This window comes from Pseudonaja textilis, chromosome 2 (assembly GCF_049901715.1).
Source record: "Pseudonaja textilis isolate UNSWEBS1 chromosome 2, rPseTex1.2, whole genome shotgun sequence".
Lineage (NCBI taxonomy): Eukaryota > Metazoa > Chordata > Lepidosauria > Squamata > Elapidae > Pseudonaja > Pseudonaja textilis.
In genome coordinates, this window is record NC_141991.1 from 66841120 (window position 1) to 66867338 (window position 26219).

Genomic DNA, 26219 nt, shown 5'->3' on the forward strand with positions numbered 1-26219 from the left:
CGTTCTAGATTTCCTAACTTCTTCGTATTGAAAATTATTCTTTGAAGCTAGGTAGGACATTCTCCCTCAAAGCGCAGCGGCAGCCGTGAAGCTGAAATCTTCACTTATTCCAAAAGGGAAAGGAACTGGTTTGAAGCCAAGCGCTTTGCTTGGATGCCAAAATAGTGTCAGGAAGCTTAACGATACGGTGACAAGATGTCACATCTCAATATTAAACGGAAACATTTGGTGTGTGTCTGCATGCCTTCGAGTCGCTGTTCAAGCAGAGATTCGGAACCTGTTTATCAGGGATACTTTGATTTGATTTAATGGACTAAGTAATGGAGTTGGACACATGGTTAAGTTCACATGATATACTTAAATTCTCTTGGTTCTTAAATTAATTTTCTGGAAGTACACAGTACTTGCTAAATCATAAAACATAACTAGGATTAAATCAACCAAACTTAGTAAGTTTTGCAGTTTCAGCCTGTATATCTTGAACTAATAAGGTTAAGCGTGCTATATAAATTAGCCAGACACTCATTTAAACTCCGCTCTTCTTGTCCCTCTATGTCAGGTTTGCACAACCTTAAGCCATTTTGGACCATTTCCCACAGAAGAGAAAATACCAGGAGTCACAAAACCTGGGTGGGCACAACCAACTCAAGGTCACTCCAATCCAGTCACATGACACACACCCCCAGCCACGCCTATCCAGGTTTTGTGGCTCTGGGTGTTTTCTGTGGGAAGAGGGTCTCCATCCCCTCATTTCTCTCTCTCTCTTCCTCTTCTCTCTCTCCCCCCCTCCTCCATCAATTTCTTATTTCTGTCTTTTTCCTTTTCTCTCATTTCTCTCCCTTGCCCCCCTCTCTCCCACTTCTTTCTCTCATTCGTTTCCTTTTCCTCTTTCTCTCTCTCCTTCCATTTTCTCATTTCTCTCTTTTTCTCCCCCTTTTCTCTCTCATCTCTCTCTCTCTCCCTCTCTGTACCTATGTCTCTCCCCCCCCCCCCGTCTCTATCATCCTCTCTCCCCCCCACTCTCTCTGCTGCCCGTCCTGCACATGCCTTTGCTGCTCTTTGGCTGAGCCCAGCTGTTGGGTTGAGGAAGGTCTCCCCACTCATGCGCACCTACCTGGCCCCACCATAGCCAGTCGGGGTTGCAAGAGGAGAAGGGGGGGAGGGTTGGCCAAAGGGAAGCCTCCACTGCGGCTCACATTCATTCCTCAGCCAGCCCGGATTTCCCAAAAGTTTCCAAGAAGAAAGGAAAGGAGTAGCAAAGAGCCCCAAGGAGAGCTTGCTGGCTTGGCCCAGCTGTGCCTTTAAGAGAGAAAGAGAGAGAGAGGGAGAGACAGAGAGAGACAGAGACAGACAGACACACAGAGAGAGAGATACATATCACACAGACATAGAGAGAGACACACACAGATATCTCTACATATCTACCTATCTACCTATAGAGAGAGAGAGAAAGTGGGGGAGACCAGCTGATGGGTGAGTGTCTTTAGCGAGGGCACTCCAGCTTTCTCCGAGCCTGACCTCTGGAGTGGGCGTGCAAGGTTTGGCGGGGCCAGCCCCCTTTTCCCGCTGCCCTGAGCTTCTTTACTCCTCCAGTGGAGTGGTGTTGCCAGCGGCTTTCATATTGAAAAGCATCCTCTGGGAGTCCCCTGACCCCCATACAAGTTTTAAAGCCATGGCTCAGTTCTGTGGGCCTGTCCCCCTTTCCGTCATCCCTTCTGCCAGATCCCATTCTAACTCGCCAGCCCTTGTGTTAGTAAGGCCGGTATCAGTTGCGGCTGGATCAGGCCAGTGTCTCAGGGCGGAGAGCAGGTTGCACATCTCCCCAAGCAACCGAGGCATGCCCAGTACCAACAAGGGCTGGAAGAAACTCCAGCAAGTGTGAGGCACCAGAGAATCAGCCCCGGACGCTTCTCCATCCCCTGCTGCTGCCCTTACATTCTCAGACCAGGCAAGGAGTGACTGGGAGGGGACAGCAAGGGGCAGGTACAGCCAGTGGTGGGATCACCCAACAGAGAGCCACAGCAGGGGACCCAAAGAGCTGCATGCAGCTCCGGAGCCGTGGGTTGCCGACACCTGCTCCAGGTCATAGAACAACCAGACATGGGCTGCAAAAATTGAGATGACTACTAGATGATAGAAACACTATACTTTAACCATGGAATGATTACTGACTTAATGGCTTAAGTCTTTGAAATATTCACTTTAAGCAGTTGTTGGGAGACTGACATTGTAGTCAGACTCTATTGGTTTACATAAATGTCTTGGCAGTGGCAGTTCCAAAATGGATCCTTGATTCACAAGCAGTTATAAATTTTTCCATTACCTCCAGATTATGCCCAAATTGTTCACTTGGGCAATTACCCAAGTTTAAGAACTACTGTGCCACTTGGTCCCTCCCTACAAGGGTTTTATAGTTTATTTTTTTGTACATAGGTAAACTTTAAATCAATAGGACAGCACACAAAGGAGAGGAACTATTAGAAACAATGATTGCAGGACCTGTCTGGTGAGATTTAATAGTCAAGAAGCTGTGCTATGGACAATAATTAGAAACAGGATTAGATAGTACTTCTTGAGATATAGATACTGAACAAAAGTCTTGACTTAAGATAAGCATATTAAGCAATATATACTTGTAATTAGGAAAGGGTCAATTTTAGATGAGTTCCATCTGAGAAACCTAATCTCTTCAATATAGGGGAAAGATCTAGTAACATTGCAGATGATTTGGAATAACAGTGGAATAGCAGGAAGGAAAATCAATTTAATTCGATGCTTAATTTGATGCTCTCAAGATGTTGGCCATGCAGATTGAGGCTGAAACGAACTACTGTCCCACATTCAAAAATTATGAATTGCAAATCCAAAAATATTATTAGATATGCAATAGCGGCAATATAGAAATATCAATATTTTATACCAATATCAAATCATTTTAATTGTCACATGTACAATATAATCAAGACCTACTTGATTTTGTAGAAAGAGTGTATTGCTGGACTTGGAAGATTGTATAACCTTCCATAACTGCCAGACTTTGGAAATGCATATAATAAGTATTTTCTTTAATATATTCCCACTTTACTCCTTTTTGGCTTCTGAGACAAAATATCACAAAAAGAGTTTGCTCTGAAAACCACACTGTGATTGGGTTTATTCAATGCTCTTTAACCATAGTTGTGTAACTCACGATTGACTGGTTTACAAATAACAGAAGACATAAACAGGCCTATAAATTATAATTCTTAAATTAATTTCTATTTCACAATATATGTTTATATGTCATGTGAATGATATGTAGGACCAATTATATCTTGACATAAGAATATGTTTTAATAGAAGAAAATTATTTTACATTTATTTTCCTAAAATACACAAAAAAAGATTCAAACTGTACTTTGCACTGTTTTTCCTACACAAAGAGCAGAGTTTCTTTTTGTACTTCTTTGTTGGTTCTTGCAGATCTGCACAAACAGATGGGTGAACCATAACATAATTCTTTTTCCAATTTGTCGCATAACCTTATCTTCACATATAACTTGTATATACTTCCTGTTATCTCAGCAGACACATCTGTTTTCGTTCATGCAGACATCACTATCATACTAAGAATTCTTTGGGGAAGGTTTAGTCTTGCTTTCTCCTTGGGGAAAATGAGGTGAAGGATAATCCTCCTATTATCAAGATTTTGTTAACAGTTCTGCCTACAGCAGTAGGAAAACAATTATCTTCCCAGTGCTGAGCTTGTTGCTAAAATAGAGAATTGGACTTTTTAATTAGGATCACTAGGATCAGGAGGAGAAGGTTTAATTCAGATATGGTCCATCCATGAGATGAGCTGGGTTTTAAGTAAGATACTAAAGAACAGGGGGATGCGATTGAATAAAAATTATAAGTATTTCTATGGGTCTGAGGGACTGATTTCATAATTTGCTTATGGCACCAATTCCTGTGGCTAGCCTACTAGTCTAGGGACTTCATTTCTTTACTTCATTCTGTCTTCCTTCCATAGTCTGGCAATCTAAAAGATATGCTAAGAAACAGGGGATATAATGATTCTTGTTGTATGTCTTCTCTTCCAGCAAAACTGAACAGGAGCATTTCCAAAGAATGACACTGAGGCTGGGGAAAACACAGTAATGCCAGAAAGAGGGGAAACAAGAGATCTTCAAGTAGTTCAAAGAGAGAATCTGGAAGGTAAACAAGAAAAGCAAAAATGCACTGTGATCATTGAGACACCAGAGGCAGTCCATCCACCACTAGTGACTGCATGCTATACAACAGGGCTGTCAAACTCACGGCCCATGGGCTGGATGTGTCATGTGCTGGCCACGCCCACGCCCAGTTTAGGGAAGGGGGAAAAAGTTGTGATATGTCACGTGACAACACTGTGACCATACACGTTTGACACCCCTTCAATACAAACAAGGATGAGCAACAGGAAGGCCGCATGCAGCTTCCAAACCTTGTTTTTCCAAAGATCCCATTCCTTCTAATCATAATTACAGAAAATCAAAGGTAGCTGAGAGGAAATATATGAAAAGGTAATGTAAGCCTTTAAATAGGTTGAGATCATTTTATTCTCTACCTGAAATGTAGGAACATAACCCAAGAACAAGACTTAGCTAGTTAACTCACACCCTTAACTACTCTGCCTCAGTGCTGTGTCCACTTCAGTCTTCCATCTTTTCAGAATGTAAAATGAAGTTTCCTCCTCGATTATAGAGGAAAGGAAATTTTAATTATAGTCGATGTTTTGCACAAGGATATTGAACTTAGATATTCAAAATGACAGGAGCGGTCTTGCTTCCCCAATTTTACTCAGGCTATTAAAGGCTTATTTATTTGTATAAAAGCAACTTTCACTCCATATTAAGCATAGGCATACATCAGCAACAAATAGGGAGATTTATGAGAGAATGTCAGAATGATGGGGCTGCACAGTTCCTCTCTTGAGTCAGGATCAGTAACTCTGCAGGTTTCAAAATAATTCCTAGAGGTTTTTTTGAAAAGTTTAAAGAGGTCAAGAGGTAAGATGAAGATGGAGTCAATTGTGTATGAATGATTTAAGAATGCAGTAGTTAAACAAAGATCAAACAAAAGATGTAGCAATTAGCTTTTCACCCCATTAGCAATTAGCTTTTCACCCAGTTAGCAATTAGCTTTTCACCCAATTGCTAATAAATGGTTTTCCTTAAAGATGCATAGAATAAAGGAAGCCATTAATGAAGTTAGGACATTAGCATGGCTATGAGACTGATTCTGTGAAAGAATTTAAACCCACTTGAATATTAATGTTTTAAGTAAATAGTTAGTAAGCACTAGAAACAAGAAGTTACAAAAGAAAAGTTTCTATATGATTATGCGTGGTTAGGTTTCAAGAGGAAATTGATCAAAGTAGCTAGAGCCAGATCAGCTGTGGTTTGACATTTAGCAGATAATCTAGTGGGTAATAATAGTAATATCAATAAATTATTAAATTTATAGCCCAGGCAACCGTCTCTGGCTGAGATAAAATAGCAACATCAGTCTGTCTTAAACTTTGTCTTTGTTTTTTGTCATCAATTTGTACCCCATCATATTTATAATTGTGTTGGACTTCTAGGGAAGAAATGGCAGACAGATGAAAGATGAAAATGGAGTCAATGACTGCAGTAGTTTGAAGACCTGCTGGATAGCTTTTTGATCATTTCTCTCCAGACAAGAAAAATTGTCTTACTAAAACTGTCAGGAATGCTTACTCTGATGAAACACCAAATAAAGTCATGGGAAGAGATGACTGCATAGAAAAAGGGAACCTGTGTTTAGCAAATGCTGGAATTGTGTAAATAATGATTTGTGTGTGTGTGTGTGTGTGTGTGTGTGTGTGCAGGGTTGGGATTCTACCAGTTCGCACCTATTCGCTAGAACTGGTTGTTACATTATAAGCAGTTCGGAGAACCAGTTGTTAGAAGAAATTACTGGCCTAATCCTGTAAGGAAGGCAGGAAGGAAACATTCTGGTGTTGCTTACAGAAACTGCCTCTCCGTTAACCCTTATTGGCACGACTAGACTTCCTGACTCAGGAACTTCTCTGGAGTTTTTTCCCCCTCCTTTGATGGTACTTTGCTTGTGTGGAGTGACCATTCAAAGTTACAATGGCACTGAAAAAAGTGACTTATTACCATTTTTCACACTTATGACTATTGCAGCATCTCCACAGTCATGAGAGGCCAGGCAAGGAGATGCGTGTCTCGATGTGAGTGATATTGAGTTGGCCACACCCACCCAATAACATGACCACCAAGCCACGTCCACCCAGTCACATGACCACCAAGCCACGCCCACCACCTAAGCTATGCCCACAGAACCGGTTGTTAAAAATTTGAATCCCACCCGTGTGTGTGTGTGTGTGTGTGTGTGTAGAAATAGTAAGAGATTTATATACTGTTCCATAATGCTTTACAGTAGTCTTTGGGCAGTTTACAATATCAACATATTGCCCCCAATAAGCTGGGTCCTCATTTTACTGGCTTCAAAAAATTGAACCATGTTCAATTCAACTTAACTGGAATTTCATTTTTGATGTGCAAGGTTAAAAGTGCATGCTTTTAGAATTAGACAAATGGCAGAAACGGTGGGAGAGAAATTATGTCAACTGCTTACAAAGAAAATCTGTATAAGATGTTCTATAGATGGCCCCTTCCGCCGGCAAAACCGGCAAGGATGTTTAAAAATAAATCAGCTAAATGCTGTAAATGTCATCATATACCTGGATTATGTTACCATATGGGGTGGTCATGCGTAGAAGCTAAAAGATATTGAACAAAAATGCACACGTGGTTGGAAAAGATGAAACAGCAATATATTGATTTAAAACAGGAAATATTTCAATTGGGGATTATACGTGAAATATATAGTAAGGAAAAGCTATACTTAATCATTCATGTATTGACCGCAGCTAGAATTGTATTTGCACAAAATCGGAAAAATGAAAAGATCCTGACAGATGAGAATGTGATCAAGAAAATATCAGAATGTGCAGAAATGAACAGGTTAACACTTGCAGTTAAACAAAAGGAACAAACTGAATATTATATGGTATATCAATGGCTGGAGAATAAAAATGGAAATTAGAAAATCTAAGAAGACTAGCGAAAAATAGTAAACATGAGAACAAGAAATTAAATATGCTAAGAATTGTTATTATAATTAGGTATATCATGTGTAATAGTATGAAGTGAGAATAGAGTAATGATATGATAGTAATGAATATGTACTAATTATAATGGTTATTGCACAAAATATTTGAACCCAGACGACACACGGTTTAAATGATAGTTTCTTTATATAAAATAAAATGAAAAATTTATTTTTAAAAAAGTTCATGCTTTTAGTTCTCATTTATACAGTATTCTCTAAACATAATCTATTGATAAAAAAAATTGCTATAATGAATCAAACGTCTGTCTCTTGTGCTTCCATTTTAACTAGGGCTCGAGAGGGGGAAATCATTCTCCCTCCTGTTTGGCCACTCCTTCTGAATTACTTGTGTCTATTGCCATTAATAGAGAATTTTCTTTTCCTTAAAAACACCTGGAACCTTCTCTCTGTCCTTTTTGTCCATTTTAGCACTTTCATGGAGTCTCTCATATTAACTCAATATGCAGAGGACACCTGTAACATGTTTCTCTTCTAAATATGTTTTCATCAAGTACACATAGAAAACACATTTTTAAAAAAAGAATTACCCTGCATGCTTTGCACTCTGAACAGGTAGAGATAATGAAATCTTGCTGCAAATGCAAAGGATTGAATTTGTTATGTGTATTAAAAAAAAGCTTGAAAAAGGTATATGGGTGGACAGCTCCCAATGGTTTTCTCTGGAATTGTACTGTGTCCCTTCTTTTTCTACCTCCTCCTTGTGACCTTCAATTAATATATCAGATAAGAGACAGACATGGTAGTAGCAAATCTTACAAAATCTGGAGAAGGGAAAGGTGAAAGCAAATAGGAGCAAGAAAAAACATGCACTTCAAACAATGAAAAATAAATAATAGAAGAGGAATAGAAACCTCTCAACTTTCTTGACTTCTCACAAAATTCATACAAAACTCACAAAGACCAGAGTAAATGATGAATGTGATGATGGCCAACGCCAGCACTCACCACAGAAAAAAATCCAGCTTTTTAAAGAGACAACATATTGTGGAAAGGGAACTTCACGAAGACAGTAGTGTCACTCAAACAGGAAAAGCCCAAGGGGAACATCAGGCCAGCCATAAAACAATCTTACATAGGAAAAGGAATCAAATAAAAGGTATTAAAGAATCCCTATAGACAAAAGCCTGAGTAATTAAGAAAACTAGACAAATAAGAAAAGGAAACCCTTACAAACACAGGACAGACCAAATAAGCAAAACAAACAGACAAAAGACGCAAAAAAATATAAATTACAAAAGAGACAGACAGGAGATTGCCACAAAACAAATATGAAAAAAAAACCATTATAAAGCTAAAAGAAATTAGAAAAAAACGATAATACAATCTAACCACCCTGTAGAGTTTGCCTTCCGCACCCCGCGGAGTTTGCCCTCCGGCGGGAATAAAGGCAAACTCAAACAGGATTTGAAACATTAAGCACAAATACAAACATTCACACGAAATCAACTCACAAAGGGAGAAAAGGGTATAAAAACCAGGGACTTACTATAAGAAGCCAGCTAGCCCAGGAACGCAGACTTCTCGCTGTCCCCCGTCTTCCTGAAAAATAAAAAGATCCAGCTTTCAAGCAGTTGTCTGTATCCTTGCACCGGAGCTCTCCCAGCAGGAAAATCAAATCCTCGAAAGAAAGGCATTTTGACACCTTTCAACAATATAATGTCCAAACTTTTTCTGTTTATTCAATAGATTCTCACATTGATATTTTGTTTTATGCACTTCTCACACAAATTTATACAGATAAATACAGACAAACAAACAAGTAAACTCACCAATGCCTTAACATTGACAATGTAACAAAAACACTTCCACGCTTGTGTTTGCATGGAATCTATTGTTGGAAGAAATATCCTTCTGGGTTCAGTTCCAAGTGGGATTCTTTGATTTGTGTACACAATTGTTTTTATGGTGTTAAATCTTGTTTTTTGTGATTGGGTTCTTCCGTCCTGGGGTGACTTTGGGGCGGAAAGCAAGTGAATGATAGCGTGTTTGAGTGAGTAATTGTTTTATAGTCCAACCTTTGTTTTTCCTAGCCCTTTGTTGCTGTTTGTTCTTGGTAATTAATCTGTTTGTATATTTGTTGCAATATCCTGGGCTTTTCTGTTTATACCTAGCTAATGTTCTTGGGTTTGTTTTCTTTCCTTCGCTATAGTGGTTTAATTCCTATCTTCCTGCACGTCTGGTTTCTTCATGTTTTTATTACTGTGTTCTGGTGAATGTTTTCCTTTCTAATGTGTCTAAAGTTCTAATTACTTTGGCTTGGTTTATTTTCTTTTGGGTGTTTGCTTTAGCTGTTTTCTATCTAATATGTTTTGGAGTTTCAACTTCTTCAGCTCAGATGTTTTAAAAGAAGTTTGTATTTGGTTGCAGTTTGCCATCTATTTGGTTTCTGGGGTGGGGGTGTGTCCTGGTTAACTTTGTGGGCCTGTGTCCCAGGCTTGTTTGAATGCTGCTGGCTGATGTACATGGGTTCAGTTGTACGTTTAGGGTCCAATTAAACTTATCTTTCCTTTGTTATGAAAAATAGACTGGCTCAGGCCTTAATGGCCCCATTGGCAAGGGTAGGAGGGCTGACTTTCTGCCACTGAGTTTTTACTTCTCTTTTCTAGGGGAAATATTCTGCCCGTTTAGTATATCGTAAAATATTTCATTTTTCTAGGAGGTGGGTGGGTCATAACTTCCAACAATAGGATTAATTTTGATCCTTGACCAGATTAGAAGGAAAACATCTGGAGACAATGATATAATTGATTGCTGAATTGAAGGAGCATGTTTCATTCAAAAATTGTGACCAGAAATGAAAGTAGCCCAGTTGTATGTTATTGTACACCAGTCTGTCTGTCTGTCTGTCTGTCTGTCTGTCTGTCTGTCTCTCTAAGTTTCAGTTGACAGCAATTAAAATTTCTCCATTTTAATTATATTTATTATAATTATTCAAAGTCCAAATTTATTATAATTAATCAAAAGTCTCTGCTAATTTTTCTGTAAGGAAGGTTATCTTTTGATTTTGGAAAAGAACAACAGTCCAACTACTTCTGTGGGAGTCTTGGCTGCTTTCAGCTGTGCTAGCTTTTCATGTTTTGTGTGTGTGTGTGTGATTTCATTATCTGCAGTCTAGTTTATTTATCTTGTTTATAGAAAGTGGGAAACTTCTGAGGCTTTGGTTTATGCCATATGTTCACACACTTTTTCTTTACTTGATCTGGCTGTCAGTGCTGAATATAGCTCCTTCTCCAACTGGCCTTCACCCTTTGTTTTGCAGATGGAAGTGCCTGCACAATTGCAGATTCTGCACTCCCACTCCATTCTCCTCTGATATCTTCCTAGAAGCCAAAGATTGGAGCCAGGTCACCCTGATCTCTTCAAGTAGATGGGGCTAGCAGATCAAAGGAAGGGGCGAAAGGTATAGTTTTCTTTTAAACATCTCAGTTTGCACTCAGACTGTCCCCAGCAGTCTTGAGTCAAAAGGATTCCCAGTCCCACCACCTCCTCTCCCATGAAAGGCATCCAATGTATTTGTCAATTTCCCTGTGCACAGTATGACCGCTCAGTTTTACTATATTCATTGCTCCGTGTATTTAACCATTCCCAGTCTAAACCAGTGTTTCATAAACTTTGGAGCCTCCTGCACAACGCACTGAGACTGTAAATTTCTCATCTGCATTCCTCCCAGCGATTCTTACATTTCCCCTTCAGATTACCTATCTGTATGATTTCTATCCATATTGGGATTTGTAGAGTATTCTTGGCTGGCCTTCCCTTTTCCTTTCCTGTGTTGATTATTGTGGTCTTTGTACTTATGTCTCAGCTTGTTTCTGACCAGGGAGGAACAAGACTTGGGGACAGTCTTTGTTTGACAAAGAAAGATCATACTCACCCATCCAAAAGCCAAATTCCCCTTTCCTTTCCAATGACCTTTAGTCATTGTTCAGTTGAGCTCACAGCAGAACAGAGGCCGCTGAGAACTGGAATGGAAGGGACCACATTCAACAAACCTCTCTAGCTAAAATAGACATTTAGACACAGACTGTTGCCTTACACACACTCCTAAACAGTGTCCTTCTGTGGTAGTGGAAACAGACATGGATTCAATCTCACAAAACTCATCCTATGGGGCGCCACAGCTATTGCTCCCTTGCAGTTCAAAGACTGTGAATCCCACTTCCAACTCCAGTTTCTGTGGAATCAAACACAGGAAAACCCACTCCCCACTGCAAATAATTAAGGCTCACTGCAGTTATTATTTATTCAGTGTACGCTGGAGGAATTTTTCTCCAGAAAATAGTGAGAGGGATTCCTACAGACAAGAATGCACTCATAAAGGAAAGGAAGAAAAATACCCGTGAAAACTTAAGAAAACATATATATACATATATACACGGGCATCACATCAAGACTGCCTTCAAAATAGACAGAAAAATAGCAGCCATCCTTAGAAACCCCAAAGTTAAAATTGACCTGGAAAACCAAGGCATATACGAAGTCCCCTGTGCATCATGCCTGGCCACATACATTGGACAGACCAATAGAAGAATAAGTACCCGCCTGGATGAACACAAAAATGTAGTAAAAAAGCTGGAACACACTTCCTCACTAGTCCAACACATGAAAGCCACAGGTCATAGCATCAACTTCAATGGCATCAAAACCACAGCCACTATAGAAAATCCCAGCCACAGAATTATCAGAGAAGCCATAGAGATTGAAAAAAGATCTGAAAGCATGAATAGAAGAGATGACTCCACCAGACTGTCAATCATTTGGAAGCCTGCACTCACAAACAAAAAAATCTCCACACCACTAGCCAAGCAAACACCTGGGCACAAAAGATCCCCCCGATACCCCCAGCTCAAACACACCCCAACCAGGCACCCAGATGAAACCTAGCTACCTAACAAATAATAGCCATCCATTTACTTGGAGCCAAGCTGCACTAAAAGCCTCCAATACAGGAACACAATGTTGCCAGCCAATCAAGACACAAAAAAGCCACAAAACAGACAGAAGATATTAGAAACACCAATCAAGCAGAACACAGCAAACTCCAAGACCAATAAACACAGACCAAGACTCCCAAACAATCAGGATGAAGAAAAAACCATTCTGGCACAGCAGTAGGCTAGCCCCAAATTTAAAACTGAAACAACTGTAAAAGTCTGACTCACAGACGAACACAATACAGAAGCCTGATGATGGCAGATGAGATTCTGCCGAAACGTTGCTACAACTTTAAAAGCACAACTACAATGACGTGGGATACCCGAACAAAGCTGAATGCCATACATGTAAGTACCCGCGAAAACTTAAGAAAACACACACATATATATTCAATAGATAATATAAGCATAAATATTCATAATCAGCAGGACTCAAGTAACTTTTCCATTCATTTGCTGTTATTATCCCCAAGAAAGAGTTATAGGTAATCCTCGACTTACAGCAGTTCATTTAGTGACCATTCAAAGTTACAACAGCACTGAAAAAAGTGACTTATGACCATTTATCGCACTTAAGACCATTGCAACACCCCCGTGGTCACATTATCAAATTTCAGATGCTTGGCAACTGACTCATATTTATAACAGTTGCAGAATCCAGTGGGTCATGTAATCACATTTGCGACCTTCTGACAAACAAAGTCAATGGGAAACTTAACAACCATGTTACTAACTTGCCAGCTGAAGAGATTCACCTAAAAAGGATGGCAAGAAAAGTCATAAAATGGGGCAAAATGGGGCAAAACTAACAAACGTTTCACTTAGCAACAGAAATTTTGGGCTCCATTGTGGTTGTAAGTGGAGAGCTACCTGTATTGTCTTAATAAAAAGAAAATATCACTTGTATTCCCACAGCAGTTTCGATAACTATACTGAGAAGTGAGGACTTCAAGGCCCCAATTAGCATACATTCCTTCTATGTGTCTGCGGTGCTAACACACACCCACTCCTCCAGGAATTGTTTTCATTACAGTAGACAAAACAAACCTCATCTTCAGGATAGAAAGCTTGTAAGTCACAAATGGGATGGAACAGCAGTTCATTTATACCGATCTTTTCTCCAAAAATGTACTGTACACATATATCAACCTTTGTGTGAATTCTTGATGAAATAAGATTGTCAAACACTAACATCCTTACAAAAATAAACCACTGACATAAGCGCGCAACGTGGATTATTAATTTATAACATCTTGTATGATAACAAGCTATTGAATTGCTTTTGGTTAGCACTATGCCAAACTCAGATTATATGGCAATGAACCCTTGAAATCCCACTTTTGCAAAATTTTGATTGCATTCTATTGCAGTACCATGAAAAAGAACGCTGATAAACCTTAATATGTTAAGCAACACCACCACATTATTTCATTGAGGTTATAAACATATTATATTATAAGTTAAACAAAATGGTATCAGCACCAAATATTTATAACTGCTAGTTTTGGGAAGATTTGGGAAACTTTAGAGTGGCTTTGGGATCACTTTGGAGTAGAAAATCAGATGATATTACTGATTCCATGATACTGTTTCTTAGTGAACTTATATAACAGTAAGGATTGACAAAGGAGAGAGCTTTTATCCAGGGGTGGGATTCTACCAGTTCGCACCTATTTGCTAGAACCAGTTGTTCACATTCTAAGCAGTCTGGAGAACCAGTTATTAGAAGAAATTATTGGCCTAATCCTGTAAGGAAGGCAGGAAGGAAACATTCTGGTGTTGCTTACAGAAACTGCCTCTCTGTTAACCCTTATTACATTCTTGGCAGGACTAGACTTCCTGTCTCAGAAACTTCTCTGGAGTTTTCCCCTCCTTTTCTGGTACTTTGCTTGTGTGGAGTGACCATTCAAAGTTACAATGGCACTGAAAAAAGTGACTTATTACCATTTTTCACACTTATGACTATTGCAGCATCTCCACAGTCATGAGAGGCCAGGCAAGGAGATGCATGTCTCGATGTGAGAGATATTAAGTTGGCTACACCCAGCCAATAACATGACCACCAAGCCACGTCCACCCAGTCACATGACCACCAAGCCACACCACCTAACCAGTTGTTAAAAATTTGAATCCCACCCCTGCTTTTATCTACATTACAAAAAATATCCTGGCCACATCAAACTTTGCTATTCCAATAATCTCAAACTTCTGCAACCTAACTTTTTTCATTTGGCAGGGTGCAGGTATCAGATTTATATCAATGCTTGGAATTTAAGTCTGGTGAACTGCTCACTTCCATATATGCATAGATGTTTCTTGAAAATCTTAGCAATATTTTTCATTTATTTCCCTTTTGACTTTCCTGCACAGGCATAGATTTTTGAGGTTTTGATGGCTTTGAAACCAACATCGTTTCAGTTAAAGAGGATCTATTTTTGGTGAATGGACACAACTTCCCACTTTCTGATATTTTACAACTGATATTTTATTTTATTTTAACTGATATTTTAAATTGACAGATGATGCTGTTAATATGGCTCTGCATTACAGCCTACAACATCTTGAATCTCCAAAGACCTATGCAAGGTTCCTCTTTGTAGACTTCAGTCGCCATTCAATACCATCATTCCAGATATTCTTCTAACTAAGCTAAATCAGCTAGCTGTGCCTGACCAGACTTGTAAGTGGATCATAAGCTTCCTAACAGACAGGAAGCAGCAGGTGAAGCTAGGCAAAATCACATCAGATACCTGTACAACTAGCACAAGCGCCCCCCCGGGGCTGTGTGCTCTCTCCACTTCTCTTCTCTCTATATACCAATGACTGCATCCCAAAAGACCCTCTCTGTTAAAGTACTGAAGTTTGCAGATGACATAATAGTGATTGGTCTCATTTGAGACAATGATAAATCTTCATACAGATGGGAGGTTGAACAGTTAGGCTTGTGGTGCAACCGGAACAATCTTGAACTAAACAGACCCAAAACCGTAGTAGACACGATGGTAGATTTCAGGAGAAACCCTCCTATACTACCATCTCTTACAATACTAGACAACACAATATCAGCAGTAGAGACCTTCAAGTTTCTAGGTTCTATCATATCTCAAGACTTAAAATGGACACCTAATGTTATGTATTGAGCATATAAAGTTGTGTTAGGCCTTGCTAAAGTGAGAGTAACCTTTAGATGACCCCCAACTGATAACTCCAACTGTTTTGGAGGGAAACTTAGAACAGTCATATTTGGGCAGGCTTTTTCAAGTATTATTGGTTAAGGCCCTGTAGCCCCGGTGTAAAATTACAGGCCTCTGCCTGCTGTTTCTCAGCTCCGGTTTACAGTCAATAAATGTTGTTGTATTATGCTGCTCTGCTTCTTGCCTATTGAAGCCCATTACACAACACCTAATATCAAAAATGTCATTAAAAAAGCACAACAAAGAATGTTCTTTCTGTGCCAAGTCAGAAAGCTCAGACTGCTGATCCAGTTCTACAGAGGAATTATTGAGTCTGTCATCTGCACCTCTATAACTGTCTGTTTTCGCTCAGCAATCAAACAAGACAGATACAGACTTCAGAGCAGGGTGGGATTCTACCGGTTCTGTCCGGCTCTACAGAACCGGTAGCTCTGAAGAGCAGCAGACACAGAACTGGTTCTGTATCTACTGCTGTTTTGGCCCAGCCATCAGCCCGGGCTCTTACCTGTCCTTTATTTCCTGCTTTTCAACTGCAGCTGCTTTGCATGGCACAGCTGCGGCTGAAAAAGCAGGAAAAAAGGGCTTTTCCAACCTGGCACACCCGCACACAACGCTACTCAGCTGTCTAGGCAGCTCAGCAGGTCGTAAATTGCACTCTCACGATTCGCACATACACGCGACACAGAGCAACAGAACCAGTAGTTATACCTGTTGGATCCCATCCCTGCTTCAGAGGATAATTAGGACTTCAGGAAAAACAATTGCTACCAACCTGCCTTCCATTGAGGACCTGTATACTGCAGGAGTCAAAAAGAAGACTGTGAAAATAGCTAGATAATCCTCACATCCTGGACATAAATTGTTTCAATTTCTACCCTCAAAATGTTACAGAGCACTGCACCACATAACAATAGACACAAGGACAGTTTTTTCGTCCACATGGCATCACTCTGCTAAACAACTAATTCCCTCAACACTGTCAAACTATTAAGACTGTATTACTACTGTTCTTCTCATCCTTCCTATTACTTATCTCCTTTTCTACTTATGATTATAACCTTGTTACTTGTATCTTGTATCTATATTGTTTTATTTATTTTCTAGTATGATTTTGATTTTGAGTATCCTATGACTATCAGTGTTGTATTTTATGATTTATGATGACTATGATCATGATTCATCACTTATATCTTTATGCACACGAGAGCTTATGCACCGAAGAAATTCCTTAGGTGTCCAATCACACTTGGCCAATAAAGTATTCTATTCTATTCTATGATAGGAAACAGGGAAAATAAACTAAACTTTCTCTATAGTGCATGTCATAAGCAGGGCGGCATTGATTAGGTTGAGTAGTAGGTATAAAAAGTAGTCACAAAATCTCTCGCTGTGCGTTCTAAATTTTATCGTAAAATACGGCATTCTATTTTTTTCCCCTTCAGTTAAACGAGCTGACGTTTCTCCTTTAGAAGGCACAGCGCGCCTTCCCGAGCATCAATGAAGAGAAAGTTCCACCCCTCAAGACATAAAGGGATCCATCCGAGAGATGCCAAGCGATACTAGTAAAAGCACATCTCGGTGGTAAAAAGAACCCCTCTGTCATTTTATACTTCTACGGCGCCCAGAAACCCGTTCTTCGAGAGGCTCTCGCCCTCGTGAATAACATACCGGAAGTGGAACCTTTGTAACTCGGAAGGAAAGTGGTTCGGCGGAGAAGCGGGGAGGGAGTGTAAGTTTCTTCGGGCTTGAGCCGGGCTTGGGCTGCCATGGCTGTTTCTCCTTACGTGAGGGACATGCAGGAGAAGTTCCGGGCTAACACGCGGAGCCGCGAATTCCCTGCGCACGGAGCCAAGGTCCACTCGGTGGCCTGGAGCTGCTGCGGCCATCGCCTGGCCTCCGGCTCTTTCGACAAGACCGCCAGCGTCTTCCTGCTGGATAAAGACCGGTTGGTGAGTCCAAGGGACGGAAGGAGTGGAAAAAAAGGTGCTGGAGAGCGTGGCGGCTTGATTGGACTCCCGACGGTCGATGTGGAGATTGGAGCCTTTTATGGTGGTTCTCCCCCCCCCCCCCCCCTCTTTTGGGAAAGGGCGACAATAACGGATTGAAAATCAGCCCGTCTTGAATTCGGTGGGACTCGCTTTGGTTCCATTGGTTGGTGGCTTTTGGATGTTCGTAACGAAGGCAGCAGATCATTTTTGTCCGGCTTATCAATAGCGATCCAGTCTTCTCTAGAGTTCCTAAAAACTCCTTTGCTTGGGTCATCGGTGATGGTTCATGTACCCGTGAACACATGATTTTAAGGACTATTCAGAGTTTCTGATAGTCAAACATCTTAATATAATCAATAGAGCAAAAAAAAAAATGTTTTTAGAACACTTTTGATTTTTCCACTATCCACGGATGCCAGCAATCTGATCCACTATCCATGGATCCGAGCAGTGTGATTGCTTCGTCTGAATTCAGGTTGTTCATCTGTTACCTCTTGTTCCACAATATGGTTGCAACGTGGGTTGTGAAATCTTGAACATTTTTTAAACTAATATGGGGCATAAGGCCAATTGTTTATGATTTTTGAGTCTTGTTTAATAAAGCCTCTTTTTAGTATTGAAATAAAAATGGATGCTTTTCAGTTTTTTGGCCTTTGCTATGTTTTCTATACAGTTTACAAAGCACAAGTCGCACTCTTCAGAAACACCTTATAAGATTTTAAAAGTGATAGCTGATTTTTTTTTGCAAATTCGTTGTTACCAATATTCACTTTCTAGCATGTTTGTTTCCAGTTCATTGATCTAATGTTTATATCTTTGATTTTGAGATATTTTTAAATGTAATTCTTCTGTATATTTGGATTAGGATAAATCAGGAAGCTGAAAGACCATCCTAGAAGGTGACAGCAAGAGACTTCCATATTAACATCAGCAAACTAAATTGTTATCTTTAAACATCTGAGAACAGTTGTTTACAGAGGAAGACTGTAGGGCAATGTAGTAGAGTACCTTCTACCTTATTTATCAACTGTTCTTCTATAATTCTGTCAAAGTGCATACAGAGAATTCTTGAATCAAATCCTGCACAGTCAATGATATATAGTAGCATTTAGTTTAGTTTACTTTATTGTCATTGCACTTCATACAATGAAATTAAATGCCATCTTCAGTGTATATTATAACTATATAAATAAAACACAAACACACATCCTTCTCATTCTATACAATCGAATTGAAAACCCTTGATATTGCATTAATATTGCACTATACAATAGAATTCAGTATAGTTATTGCTCTGGGATAGAATCTGTTTTTCAGCCTATTTGTCCTGTACTGTCTGCCAGATGGTAATAGTTTTAAAAAAAAGGGTGCCCAGAATGAGATGGATTTTTAAGAATGTTTTGAACTTTCTTAAGGCAGTGGGAGCTATAATGCTCTTACAAGGAGAGGAAAGGACAACCAATGATCCTTTGGGCAATGATGTTAATACTCTTGTTGTTTCTTGAGAAGTCTCAGGTAGTATAATCTCTGCTGGGCCTTTTTGACCATTAGATTATGATGAATGCATGTGATAAAATGATTGTGAAGGGCAGAAGAGTTTGTTGAAGATTGTTGTATTTTTTGCCCTTCAGGTCAAGGAAAACAATTATCGTGGTCATGGAGATAGTGTGGATCAGTTGTGTTGGCATCCTAGTAACCCAGATCTATTTGTCACAGCATCTGGTGATAAAACCATTCGTATATGGGACGTTCGAACCACTAAGTGCATTACCACAGTGAATACAAAAGGTATTTTTCTTCTTAATTAAGAGATCTTGGGGACAAAATTATTCCAGATTTAATTCTAACTGTTGCTTCCTGATCATCATATAAAGTGACTAATATATCTATGAACACCATGATTTTAATATATGTTGCTTTTAAGGGAGAAATAGTTTTTTTGTGGTATTTGACCAAATCATTCTTTTTCTTTTCTCTTTCTTTTCTCTCTTCAGATAAATGGCCATAGTCAAGTCTGAAATGCGCAATAGTGGCACTGTTGTATTATAAAATTACTAGTTAATAATTTCTATATTATAAAGTTGTATTTTCTGTTTATCATCCTTGCTTTAGAAATACAAAAGCCTATGTAAATTTTTCTTGCTGCAATTAGTAAATCAGAAGGTTTGTTTTTCTCTTTTCCTTTACAGGGGAAAACATTAACATCTGCTGGAGCCCTGATGGCCAGACTATTGCAGTAGGGAATAAAGATGATGTTGTCACATTCATTGATGCTAAGACACATCGGTCCAAAGCTGAAGAGCAATTCAAGTTTGAGGTGAATGAGATATCTTGGAATAATGACAACAATATGTTTTTCCTCACCAATGGCAACGGATGCATCAACATCCTCAGGTACTTTCACCGTGGCCTTTGCTACGAAGGACAGCAAGTGAGTTGGCTGTCCTGTCTTTTGATTTAAGTGGTGATGGAAAAGTATATTTGCCTTTTACATAGATGCAGCCTTGTATATAGATATTTTTTCTTTGTTCTGCCTTCTAGTTTTGCTAATTGGAGCTCATATGAGGATTTCAGTGGTACATTAGTATCTGCAAAGCTTTTTCTTATTTCATCATCTTATTTCAGGATTGTACAATGCAAAGCAAATAAAAGAGAATATATATAGTTCTTGGTGTTCTCTGAGCTTGGCTGTTTCCTTGCACATTGGCCTGGTAGATAACAATCAAGCTCAGAGTGTACCAAGAACCCAGCATTAATATAAATACCATTCCATTTTCAGGAATATTGTTTCCCCATAAGAGTTCTTTCTGTTCTATTTATTATTCCTGATGTACTAATATTAAAATGCAAAGTATCGTGAATTTAATTCTTCACCTCTTAATGGTGGCTACTGCCTCATTTTTCTTTCTTCAGCTTAGATAGTCATTTTTAATTGCTCTTCAAGGAATGTGAGATGGCACACATGGACCTATCCTTTTGTTTTCTCAGCAATAATCTGGGATGTTCTAGAGTCACCTAGTGGACTGTATGGCCAAGTAGGGATTTGTATTTCAATTGTCTGCTCCATTTTGACACTAATGAAAGCTATTCCGATGAAGGACTACTAATTAAGTAGTTTAAAAACTAAATAAAAAATGTCATATTCTATTTTCCCTCTTTTTAATCAGTTTATTACTTAACCAGATGAGGAATATTGGGATATTGGATCCAGAATATTATTCAGGCCTCCAGATTTGCTAGCAGAAGAGGAGTTTCACTATTAGAACTTTATTATGCTAAAACAAATTTTCTTCTTGTATTTGAATTGACTTATATAAGGGCAATTATTATCCTGTGTGTTCCCATTTTCTTATGTGTGCAAACCATGAAGCAACCTCCCTTCTTTTCACACTATCTCAATTTTCTTTTCCTTTTAGCAGCCTTTTCAGATTAGGAGAGACATACCTTTTGCAGCAAAATGAACAGAATTTTGTGGTATCTTAAAGATCTGCATATTGACGTAGCATATACCTGTATCAACTACAAACTTTTCTGCCTTTAATTTTTTAAAATGTATTAAAGGGATCATGCACTCTCTTTTATATTTGCTTATAATTCCTTGGTGCTAAAATAAAGTACGATGTGCTATTCAGCTATGCGGCTTGTGGTTCCTGATATATAATATGTAAGGAGCATGCCTTACATTTAGAGATTGTTAAACAAGATTTCAGGGTATGTCCTAGTCAGTGAATTGTATGTGCATTTAATAAACTGTTTTTATTTCTTTTCTGCAGTTACCCAGAGCTGAAACCCATTCAGTCAATTAATGCCCACCCCTCAAATTGCATTTGTATTAAGTTTGATCCAACGGGCAAGTATTTTGCTACTGGAAGTGCTGATGCATTGGTTAGCCTCTGGGATGTGGATGAGCTGGTATGTGTACGATGCTTTTCTAGGTGAGTTGTATTAAAAGTGTTAAAAAGTACTTTTCCAGATGTTAGGCTTGTAGATAAATAATTGCTACTTTTCTGAGATTAATAGAAGGAAACATTTATAATCAAAATACTGTGCTAAGGGCAGAGTAATTGGAAGGATGCACTATAGAAATGCAATAGTGCAATATGTGAGCTATGCAGTATAGTCTAATGATATATAATGGAAGCATATCCTACGGTCTGTGATGATATAGTTATCCTGAAAAAAATGATGATGATAATGGAAAACAAGAAAAGATTTAATGTAAAATTTATTACACTGTTTAAATTCCATTCTTGTTCTTTCACTGCTGCTGTGATTTATTATTGAATAGATCATATATGTAGTAAGTTGACTAAAAAGTAAACCTTACTTTGTTTTTAAGAAAGACAGTGTGCTTGGGTATTTCAAATGATTTAAAGTTTAAAACCTAATAGTTTCTAAAATCTATTTTAAAAAAATTGTAAACAAATTCTGAAAGAATTATTAAAAATAAATAGGAGTGCCCCATCTTAGTGCTCATAGTCAATATTCCTTGACTTATGATCAAAATAGAGCCCAAAATTTCTGTTGCTAAGTGAGACATTTGCTAAGTGAGTTTTGCCCCCTTTGATGACTTTTCCTGCCACAGTTCTTAAGTGAATCACTGCAGTTCTTACGTTAGTATCATGGTAGTTAAGTGACTGTCTTCCCCATTGTTTTTGCTTGTCAAAAGTCGCAAATAGTGATCACATGATCCCAGGACCCATCAATGAGTCAGCTGCCGATTATTTGAACTTTGATCACTTGACTATGGGGATGTTGCAATGTTCGTAAGTGCGAAAAATGGTCATAAGTCACTTTTCAGTGCCATTGTAACTTGAATGGTCACTAAATGAACTGTTGTAAGTGGAGCCCCACCTGTATTGAAGTGTAATTACATTTGCAGTATGGGGTCAAGTAAAGGATTTTCTCTTAGGCAAAAATAGAGACCAAGATGCCAATGAGTAAACTGTTATTTTATACCTTACATAAATGAGGTGGTATAGTTGCTAACTAGTGAGAATTGTCCTTTTCTGTCTAATAATATGAGAAATAGGAATAATCTAACAAAACCAGTTGCCAGTAGATTAAGAACAAAAATCATACAGCACAAAATGCATTACTGCAAGATATTGTGATCTCTGCCTTAGATAATTTTAAAAAATATTAATAATTGGGATAAAAATTAGTTATTGTACTTAAATGACATGTGTATGATCAGTGGCAATATTTCTCCTTTCGAAAAAACTAGATTCTAAGAATGACAAACGAGACTGTTTTGTGCTACCCAAAGGCGCTTGCCTCGCCTCTTGTAATCTGTATTTCTCTATTTCCTTCTCTGCTTCCTGATCTTAGACTTGATTGGCCTGTCAGGACTCTGAGCTTTAGCTGTGATGGCAAGATGCTGGCTTCAGCCTCCGAAGATCACTTCATTGATATTGCTGAAGTAGAAACAGGTAAGTATTGCTTTCTCGCTGCCTACTGAAAAGTAATTTAACTTTTATTAGGAGAAGAGATCAACTGAATGAAGACATTTTTTAAAGAACGGCTAGTAAAATACATGCACACATTGATGTTTCTTTATTTTTTCCCTATCTTCTGTTTTGTACGATTTTTAGTCTCAGTTTAAATACTGTATATCTGGCAGAGTTATGCTTCGGCAAACATAATACCTATGAATGAACTATATGAAAATTCCTGTATGCCTTAAGCTAGGGCTGTCAAACTCCCAGCCCATGGGTCGGATGCGTTACGCCCTGGCCACGCCCATGTCGTTTAGCAAAAGGGAAAAAAGTCCTGATATAGCACATGACACCGCCATGATGACATGAGTTTGACACCCCTGCCTGTTTTGAAAATCTTGCTGTTTTCTTCTTGAGAGGGTTTTTAAAATTGCCCTTATAATTCTGAATAAAAGAAACATTTCTTCAACAGTACAGTACTTCCTAACTTGCATTCTTGTCTATAATGAGCTAAGGATATAGGGCCTGAACTATATTAGTTTGTCCCAAAGGCAGTATCTAATTATGTCTTTGTTTTTTAGGGGAGAAGCTCTGGGAAGTACAGTGCGAGTCTCCAACCTTCACAGTTGCTTGGCATCCAAAACACCCGCTGTTAGCCTACGCTTGTGATGATAAAGATGGCAAATACGATAGCAGTAGAGAAGCGGGCACTGTGAAGCTGTTTGGTCACGCCAGTGACTCTTAAAATAAATCTGCTAGAGACTTGATTTAGGATTTAGGATTCTAAGCCAGTGCCGAACATTCAGAAGACCCACAACTCCCCTCTGGGTTTGTTTTTCTTTGTGGCAGAGAATAGTGCCATGAATTTTAATTCCCTTGTCTGGGAATTTGGTTTTTAAAAAGTTTGCACATTGTTAACTGTCCTAGAAGGTGGAGAGGTTGAAATGATCTGGACTTCTTTGGAGTGCATAGATTATTCATTATTTTGATTGCAGAATTACTGGGGAGCTACCGGTATTCTAGCTGCCAGTGCATTTGTGTCCTCCATCATGACAGTCTCTATCCTCTGTTTAATTGAGAGTATCAGAGGCAAAAACATCTTCAAACATGGATTATACGTCACCGTTGTTTTCTTTTGTTTTGAGAATGAAAATTCTGGTTGAGAATTATGCTGGTTTCTTCTGGCCATCTTTGAAACTCTCCTTTTCTTATTTAACTTTTGAGAAAATGTATGTATGTATGTATCTAATTCTTTTTTTAACCTTAGGATAATGAAAGGAGCAAGGCTGGAAAATGATACTAATTTTTGTATGATCCCGTTTTTGTATCTTGGATAAAGATATTTGCTAAAATATTGTGTATTGTGGTTTAAAGGGCAATTTACTGAACTTATAGGAGGAAAAAAAATCATACATTCTTAGAATATTGATCCTCTCATCTCTGTCTTCTGTGAAATGATTACAGCAGCACTCAAAGAGGCAAAGAAAGCCAGACTAAGGGATGTTGTTGCCTGGATTGAAAGCTTTCTGGAAGCAACTTGTTGATGAGTGAGAAACAGGACATTGACTGGATCAATCTTTGGTTTGACATAGCTGGCTGTTATGGATGATTATGTACAGCTTATCTAAGTGTTCTGCATGTTTTTATTTTCAATCCAAAGAGTTGCATTGTTGGAAAACTTTCCAGAAAAGAAATGTAGCAGTATTAATATTTTCAGTCTTGCCATTATTGCTCCAATTCTGGTGTCTCAGCTCCATTTTCCTAATGTGAAAGCCCTTTCCTTCATTATTTGTAGAAAATCCAGACAAAGAGTGGTTGTGGAAGAACTTGATGTCATGATATGATTTATCCAATTTGGTTTTCTGAAGTGCTAATGTTAGTGAAGATGACTGGAATCAATTCAGAATCTCCCCTGCATAAGAAAAAATAGTGGAGGCAATTATTGGGGAAAAAAGTTAAAAATAAGCTAGGGTAGCGCTTTTTAACTACAATAGGATGTACCTTTATTCAGGTTTAGTAATTCATTCTGTGAGTAAAAATACTAGAAGATATGGGAAGAGACATCAGGCTTGCAATAGCTACTTTGTTTTTCAGTAGCTACAACCAAATCCTCAAATAAAATGCCCCTGAACAGATATTCAACTCAGAATTTGCATTTACTTAGTTTAGAAATCTTTTTTTTTTTAAAGAGGAAGCCATTTGTGACTGGTGGCAGATACGAAGTTCATTTACACAAAAATACACACTTAACTCTCCCAATATTCTTTTTCATCTAAAATTTAAAACAAAAAGGTGTTACTGTTATTAGATAGCATGAGTTAGAAGCAATTGGCTCCTGAGGCCCTTTCATGCAGTCATTTATGCCTTACGTATGTCTCAGTTGGATTACTGCAACATACTTTACATCAGGCTAATCTTTGAAGAGTATTTGGAAGCTACAGCTGGTCCAGGGCACGGTAGCATGCACAATTCTGGGAGGCCCTCAGGTGGCATATACAACCACTGTTGCATGAACTCTATTGGTTACCAGTTTGCTTCCAGGTCCAATTCAAGGTGGTTGGCTGAGTCATTTTGCAAACATCTTTGTGCATGGTTGTGTTGGTAGATGTGCTTTGAATAACACAAGATGGATTTAGGTTTAGATTGATTTATTATGACAAAGTGGAAATATTGTTCAATTTATAAATAATCAGCATCAGCATCAATTTGATGGGGGTTTTTTTTGGGGGGGGGTTGTATAAAGAGCATGCAAATACACAAGGGGCTATTTTTAATTTACAGAGACAGGCTTTTGTGCTGTTCCCTTTTTCATGTTGCAGGTTTCCCTGAACTATTAAGATTATTTTTCTAATTAGGCCCTTGAGCCTCACTCAAAATCTGACATGCTGCTGCATACATACATAAATTACAGAATGAATACAATGTAGACATCTTAGGGCAATAAGCTTTCTTCTATAGCAGTAAACTAACCTGGATTTTCTTTTAATGAAGAGCAAATACAGTAGATTACCTACCTGGAATAGGTAAGCAAGCATGTCTTGACTTGAATGCTGAAAAGGAAACTCACCAGTTTAAATTGGGTTGTTTCCATTCCATATTTTTCTTCACAAATGGATTTCTAAGCACATTTCTTCTTTTGGCTTTCTGTTTTCCTGTTGGGAATTAGTTATTACTTCCATTGGAGGGCAGTGTAACGCTTAAGTTGGAGTATGGAATAAAATAACAATTTGGCTGTTATTTTTCTAATTGGTTCAGCTTGAAACCTCTGTATTGGTGGTTGCTTTTTGTATTTTTCTTCCTATCAAATCACACAGCAATTTTCTAAAAAGTGTCAGTTTATTGGAAATAAGCCTAGGACTGCAGCCTGTGACAATTACAAGCTCCAATTATTGGCCTTTGCATTGTGCACGCACAAGGAGTTGTTAGGTTTTTAAGCTGGAAGGCATTAATCCACTTTTCAGT

At 38.6% G+C, this 26219-nt stretch overlaps 1 protein-coding gene across 1 annotated transcript; it reads left to right on the forward strand.

Annotated features, from left to right (window-relative positions):
* The first annotated feature begins 16995 nt into the window (after positions 1-16995).
* On the forward strand, positions 16996-24109 carry THOC3 (THO complex subunit 3). The gene is made up of 6 exons (XM_026696692.2): positions 16996-17280; positions 18951-19107; positions 19509-19713; positions 21093-21254; positions 22651-22751; positions 23339-24109. Exons 1-6 carry the CDS (start codon positions 17098-17100, stop codon positions 23500-23502), a joined length of 972 nt encoding a protein of 323 aa, XP_026552477.1. The 5' UTR covers positions 16996-17097; the 3' UTR covers positions 23503-24109.
* Positions 24110-26219: the final 2110 nt, after the last annotated feature.